Source organism: Macrobrachium nipponense, chromosome 15 (assembly GCF_015104395.2).
Source record: "Macrobrachium nipponense isolate FS-2020 chromosome 15, ASM1510439v2, whole genome shotgun sequence".
In the NCBI taxonomy this organism is placed as follows: Eukaryota; Metazoa; Arthropoda; class Malacostraca; order Decapoda; family Palaemonidae; genus Macrobrachium; species Macrobrachium nipponense.
This window is the reverse complement of record NC_087208.1, coordinates 30,435,670-30,443,169: the sequence shown is the minus strand read 5'-3', so window position 1 is coordinate 30,443,169 and position 7,500 is coordinate 30,435,670. Positions and strand designations below refer to the sequence as shown.

At 35.6% G+C, this 7,500-nt stretch overlaps 1 protein-coding gene across 1 annotated transcript in view; it reads right to left on the bottom strand.

Moving 5' to 3' along the window:
* The window catches only part of LOC135226644 (cell adhesion molecule Dscam2-like), a 643,310-nt gene that overhangs the window by 126,181 nt on the left and 509,629 nt on the right, over nucleotides 1-7,500 (bottom strand). Inside the window, 3 exon segments of the mRNA XM_064266357.1 lie at nucleotides 1,104-1,243; nucleotides 4,615-4,654; nucleotides 4,657-4,725. Of these exon segments, the coding sequence (XP_064122427.1) occupies nucleotides 1,104-1,243; nucleotides 4,615-4,654; nucleotides 4,657-4,725 (249 nt within the window).

The following is a 7,500-nucleotide window of genomic DNA, read 5'->3' as shown; positions in this document are numbered from 1 at the left end:
TGCCTATGTGAACTCTCGAGAGAGACCGAGAGTTTCCAGTACTGTCATTGGATCATCAACAGCCAATCAGGAGCGTCGTAAGGGACTGACCTACACATCAAATGCAAGGTTGATGTGAATCTACTACAGTAAGTTTACACTCCATGGATAAAGACTTAATAAAATGCTATGATGGAGAGAAATACTGGGGTCTTTCCAGCTCATAAAAATGAATTACTACTTCCGTAACTACAAAAATGTTTTTTTTTCTCTCGAACCGCATATTTTCGGGGACTCAGTTACTCAAAATGACAGGAGAGGCTCGGAAACACAACCATGAAATATGTCTTAGGGTTTCCTCAGCTTCTGAAATATCTCGGGTTATTTTTCGTTTGGATTCTTGATGATTTGATTTCTTTTCGTTATTTCACGTTCGCATTATAGTTGCATCGATTTCAAAACATATGCGTACGTAGACAAAAGTGAGTCCGCACAAACATACACACATGGAGTCTAACTGAACGTGTTCTATTGTGGGTTCAAAGGATGTGTCTATTTATACCCACACGCAGCCAACACACTACTATTTCAGAATAGCTAACGCATCAAGATATTACTTTTACAAATAAAAAAAGGTATCATCTTTTAATATTTTGTATTATCAAGAACACTTGGTAAATTCAAGTAAAACCTAGGTTACAGAAATCTTAGCATTATCAGTCAAGATCTTAACAGGGCTACTGACTGTAATACCTACAGTTCCCGCAATTTTACATGATATAAATTCACCTAAATGACAAAAATGGCCTCATCTGAATCCTTCATATATTTTAAGATGCACAGATCATGATAGAAACTGACAAACCCTTCTTCTCTGAGAAGAACTCCTTCACCGTAACGTGAACTTAGGATAGAAGGATATAAATAAATGAATATATATATATATATATATATATATATATATATATCTATATATATATATATATATATATATATATATATATATATATATATATATATATATGTATCAGTTCATAATATGAATGAATTGACCAGCAACAGAAGAACTTTCATACTAGGTGGCCTAATACCCTGAGAAGAACTTCATCAGACACAAGCCTTACCTCCCAAAGTGACGTAAGCCAGCGCATGGGCGTAGTCGTCGGCGTAGCTGGCCTCGCACTGGTAGATTCCCGCGTCCGAGGCTTCCACGGGGGCTAGATGCAGGGATTCCCGAGGTCTGATTCTGATGCGATCGCCAGATCTGTCGGTAGATTGAGGCCACAATGAATGACAGGGCTGTGCCACAACGAATCCACGAATTCGGTGTCATTTCTGCTGGGTGAATTTACCACAGATACTATCAAGGGTTTGGTAAAATGTGTCTGAATTTACGATATGCTCACTGACAGCTTGATGAACGCCATTTCCAACTGGAACACTGAGGATTTTCAGATCAAAAACACAAAATTAAGATGAAATTGAATTCAGTTGCCATGTGTTTCCAGTTTACTTAAATAAATTGCCATTCTTGGAAAGCTAATATGCCAAAAATCTGATGGATACAATAAAAAAACCAACGATAAAATATGAAAAGAAAATCACCTAAACATATACGTACATCCCTCAAAACGAATCTACTACACATGCGTATGGTACGGACGAATGCAAGCATGCATGAACAATCAGTCCAAAACTTAAGAGGCAGGGGGGAAAAAACGCCTCCATTTCAGGCGAAGCTGTTAAATTTAAGAGTCATAAAAATCAGGCCAAATGCCACAGGAGGCAAAACAATAAATATTAAATCACTCTTCAACCTGCAAATGTCAAGCAGGAAATAGCTTTAATGCTCGCAGGGTGAAATACAAAGGCAGTCAATTTCATTCCGTTTGATGGTTCCACCGTAAAGGCACAGATATTTTTTGCTTTCAATGAGAAGCGCTCTTGGTATTGAGCGTGGGTGAACACACACAAATGCAAGCACATGCACACACACACACAATATATATATATATATATATATATATATATATATATATATATATACATGTATGTATATATATAATGTGTGTGTGGGAGTGTAATAAATAAAACATGACTAGAGAAGAGGTAGGAAAAGGTAAAAGCAAGCAAGTAACATTACATGATCTCATTCATTCTCTAGCTGCCGAGTCAACAATTATCACACTGCTCGACAACGCAAGAGCTAGTTTCAAGAATTTACGAATATTTAATCTTAATCTTGACGTCACTCCCCCGACACTTCTAGTTTTATATGTGCTTCTTTGCGTTTTATCTCACCCTTTCTTTAGAATTCCCCTTTCTACATAAATGCCACTTTTCGTATCCTACAGAAGCCTTTAAATATGGCCAGTCTTACTTCGTCATGGATATGCTCAAATGAATGCGAGACTTTTATTCACATTCATATATACACACATTCATATATACATGTGACTACAGGAATGTCATTTCTGGTGTTCCTCAGGGTAGTGTTCTTGGCCCACTACTGCTTATAAGGCCCCGACATATAGATTGGCATATGAAACTATCTGGTTCCCAATGTGGGAGGATGCGACTTTATCTGAATCGATCCCACTTCAAGATACGAATTGCGATAGATGATTCTCTTAACAGAAATTTGTCAAACACCATTGAATGGTGCATCAATCCTAACAAAATTCAAGTACGACTTTTGGTAGATCTTCAATCCCCGGCACAACACTGCCCCTATACAAACTAGATCTTTGTACTGGCTGTTTCTTTAACAACTTGTAGCTTACTAAAAAGGACAAATGGCAGTCTTAACTACGCATATTAGAGAAAGTCTTCAAGATTTTTACAGACCTGTCTATATCCATGAAATCTTATTCTATTTTTCCATGCTGTTAATAATGCTGGGCAAATATTTAATAGTATTATTCTTCTATGTAAGACCTTGCTATTAATTTAAGACAATTTCGTTCAATTAGGCCGCTTGGAATGCTCTTTAAAACCTTTCATAATTCTGATTATCATTCGAATTCAGATCTTCCCATACAATACCATCTACCAGGTAGCGACAGATGGTAGTTAATTTCAAGTTTTACCCCTCTTTTTTATGAGGTTTGTTACCATACAGCTTTCTGAAAATTTTGTTCTATTTCTGAACAATTATGATAATTCTTTTCATATAAAGTTAATAAATTGTTGGGACTTCAAAAACCCAAACTTGATTATTCCACCCGCCCCTTTCTTTAAGTTCACGTGTATTTCATTCCATAGTTCAGCCTTATTTCCTTTGTTATTTTATAGAGACTATTATTTTCATCTGTATTTCAGTTTCCATACAGAGCTACGTTCTTTGCTGAAGCCTCGAGCTTATTATAGCATCACACTTTCGTCTGTAATACACAAACACACATACACACAACACACACACACACATACGCGCATATATAAATATATATGTATATATATATAAAGTGTGTGTTTGTGTATCTAGAGAGATACAAAGAGATTAATGACTGGCTCCATTAACGGTCACAATACCGTATAAAATACTTAATGGGATTCAGGACTGTTTAACACAAAAGCACAAAAACAGATTACGTATTCAAGGGAAGCTCCATCACAGACACTGGCTTGCCAAGAGAGAGAGAGAGAGAGAGAGAGAGAGAGAGAGAGAGAGAGAGAGAGAGAGAGAGAGAGAGAGAGAGAGAGGAGATTGCTGCAACAACAATCAGTGGTCACTAAACAACGAAGCAATAAAAATAATGCTAGTAGCTTTAACAGTACAATTAACAACAACAATAATAATGATAACAAAAACGTCACTAAAAAATACGAATAGAAGATTGAAAAATAAGACCCATAACATTTTCAAACTGGATGGAATATATCATATACCAACTTCGCAGGAAAGGAATAAAACGAAAAAGAAAAAACATGTTGATAGGCAAAAATAAGAGCACAAGAGCTATGTCATCCAGGACACCACCTGAAGTGATAACAAAAAGGAGTGTCCATCACGCTTGCACAAAGAATGTCTACATTTCACATTAGCAATTGCATATCTGATGAACATACGCCCACCTTTCCCTTCTGGAATGAAATAAACCATTTCCAGTCTTTCAACTCTATGAAAATAAGCTTGTTTTGAGAGGGGATACGGAACTGGATAAAACGAACTATGTTTGTCTATGATAATTATCATGCGTTATACATACATACATACATACATACATACATGCATTTGCACTATGTATATGTGTCAGTGTAAGTGTTTGTATTACAGCCTCTCACTTTTTTCTATATGTTTATATATGAAAATATATAAAATACTTGTATATATATATATAATATATAATATAATATACTGATATAATATATATATATATATAAATTATATTTTATACAAAACACAAGCACAACACCTACATATAATATAACATATATATGTATATATGGAACATGAGGAGAGAGGAGAGAAGAGAGAGAAGCAGAGAAGAGAGAGAGAGAGAGAGAGAGAGACGAGAGAGAGGAGAGAGGAGAGAGAGAGAGATAAGAAAAACAAAAGCTAAAAGAAGATTCTAAAAGTCTGCCAATCAAAGGATTGAAACCGTCACGGAAGAGTACACACACTGAGCCACTCACCTGAGAACCTGGCCGTCCTTAAACCACGTGACCGTGTCCACGGTTCTCCCGATACGTGGCATTTCAACTCGAGGCGACCCCCAGCGTCGACCTGGACTCCCGGGGGGTTACCTGGGAATTCAGAGATAGAGACGTGAATATTTTACCTGTGTTGAGTAAAAATCTGTTACGTTTAAAGGATTATATATATATATATATATATATATATATATATATATATATATATATATATATATATATATATATATATATATTGGTAATATTCAAAGCGGATTATTTCGAGGCAGTAAGGCATCGCATCTACTCTTGCACATTTGTTGATGTTCTAGTTACGAAAGCTAATTATACACTAATTCTATATTCATCCTTAGAGAGGCAAAGACAGAATAAAAGCCATTAAATATACTGAAAGTCAGTTCTCGAGGAGAATAAATCGCCTTTTCCACCACCAAAAACCTTCCCTTTTCCTCCATCGATCCCTTACGACTGAAACTTAAAGAGTTACAATATCGAACAATACCCTTATAATGAAACGCGGCAAGCTACATCCGTAGATTGTATCGAATGTCTGCTTTTTCTCGCGCGATAAAATTTTCCACTTTCTTTACTGGCTATCTACGACTCACCAGGACTCTTTGTTGCGTCACTTCCTCCTACTGATTGACAACTTAGGGCTTAAAGAATGAAGGGAGTTAGATTGGTAAAATAAATATCTAATTGGAAGTGACGAGGAGGAGAGAGTGGAAGACTCAAGAATTATGCCTACTGGATAAATGTATACGTGGTTCACCCACAACTGATATATAAATGTGTATATGTATGTATGTATGTATGTATGTATATATATATATATATATATATATTTGATGAAAGTAAAAAATTTTAATTAAAGTAGTACACCATAATATAATCTTCCATAACTTAACCCAATCTACGGAGCAGTGTCCTATCAGGAATACATCGAGAGAGAGAGAGAGAGAGAGAGAGAGAGAGAGAGAGAGAGAGAGAGAGAGAGAGAGAGAGAGAGACCTACTTTAAACGGTGTATTTTTATCAAAATTCACTCCCATTTTTTTTAACGTAAGCCTTATTCCCAACAGACAATTAAAAAGGTGAATAAAACAAGCCTAAAACATAACTTCATAAACCGATGCAATTACTGCGAGAGATAGAGAACCTTATGAATGGTTTCACCTCACTGGGGTGAGATAATCTTCGTCGAGGTCCTCCTATTTGAAGGCATGAAATTTGACGGGGCGATGTTCACTCAGGCTAAGATTTACTTTCTCACTCTCTCTCTCTGTCTCTCTCTCCAGTCTAACAGAGAGAGAGAGAGAGAGAGAGAGAGAGAGAGAGAGAGAGAGAGAGAGAGATAGAGAGAGAGAGAGAGGAGAGGGGGGGGGGGAGGGGAATGCCAACTCTTTTTCAGTACAGACGCTCATCAAAGCAACACAATGATCCAAAAATATCCACTATCCTTATCTCCGCCAATATTATCGCAAACATAAAAATGTCATTTAATTAATTTCCGGGAAAAATACGCATCAATTCATAACAAACAGATTAATATTTGCCTGGGAGAGGTAGGCAGAGAGAGAGAGAGAGAGAGAGAGAGAGAGAGAGAGAGAGAGAGAGAGAGAGAGAGAGAGAGAGAGAGAGAGAGAGAGAGAGAGAGCTGAACAGCGTTGGAAAAATACTATTCAAATTGATTCATACACTTATGCCAGAGCTATTATGCGCTACGGACGAACGATTTCGAGTGGCAAATATATTTGTTTTTCGGTCGTGTTTTGTCATTTTTCGTCTTTGTAAAGTTTTGCTTGAGCGAAAATGTTTTGTCTCTATTTTTCGAGCGTTTTTTTCCCGTCTTTGTAATGTTTTACTGAGCGAAAGCTTTATTTCTCTATCTCTTTTCCTTCTGAAACGGACTATATATATTTCCTTGTTGCCGGAGGACACTTATTTTTCATTTATTCGTTTTAAAATGTCTGACAGAATCTAAAGAAAATTCACGGGAATAAAATCCATGATTTTCTTTCTTTTAATTCTGTTGGAGTTTCTAGTTATCACTAGGATTAAATTGCTAATATTACTGCGAACTATATTTTTTAGAATTTTACTTTTACCAAAGTCAAACGGAATGGTCTTGATAAACATAATATGTATGTATGTATATGTATTATGTGTATATATACACACATAATTATATATATGTGTGCGCGCGTTCGCGATATATATATATATATATATATATATATATATATATATATATATATATATATATATATATATGTGTGTGTGTGTGTGTGTGTGTGTGTGCGCGTGTATGTGAGTATGTATGTATATACCAAGAGAGAGAGATTTACGACCAAGCCTCAACGGAATAGTAGAATTAAGAATGACAATCAGAAATAAACAAACAAATGTCCGGTATAAATAACATCCCTCATTTGAATGCCTAATTCAGCTATCAATAGCAGCCCGGCATCATATCCTTACAATATAGAATATAGATGCACAAATAAATGTATAGCTTATAGACAAATAAGCAGAAATATTTACATAAAATACATCAAAACCTTGTTAATCTTTACAAATAATTAAACAATGTCATAGAAACACTACGATAAAAAAATTCTTCAATGATTTATTACTCAGAAAAATAAAATTAAAATGAGCATGAAGGTCAATTTGTCCTTTATATTAAAGGTATTACATTTGTATTTCCGACAATCTGTTTATTCCAAGTCGGGGAAATCGCTATATCATTAGATAAGACCACTTCCAATTCAATTAATTTCGAATGAATTAAAGCAACTCCTGTCTGCATTGAAGCACAAATTTAAAACCAGGAATCAGACCAAACTCCACAAGAGGCAATTCTCGT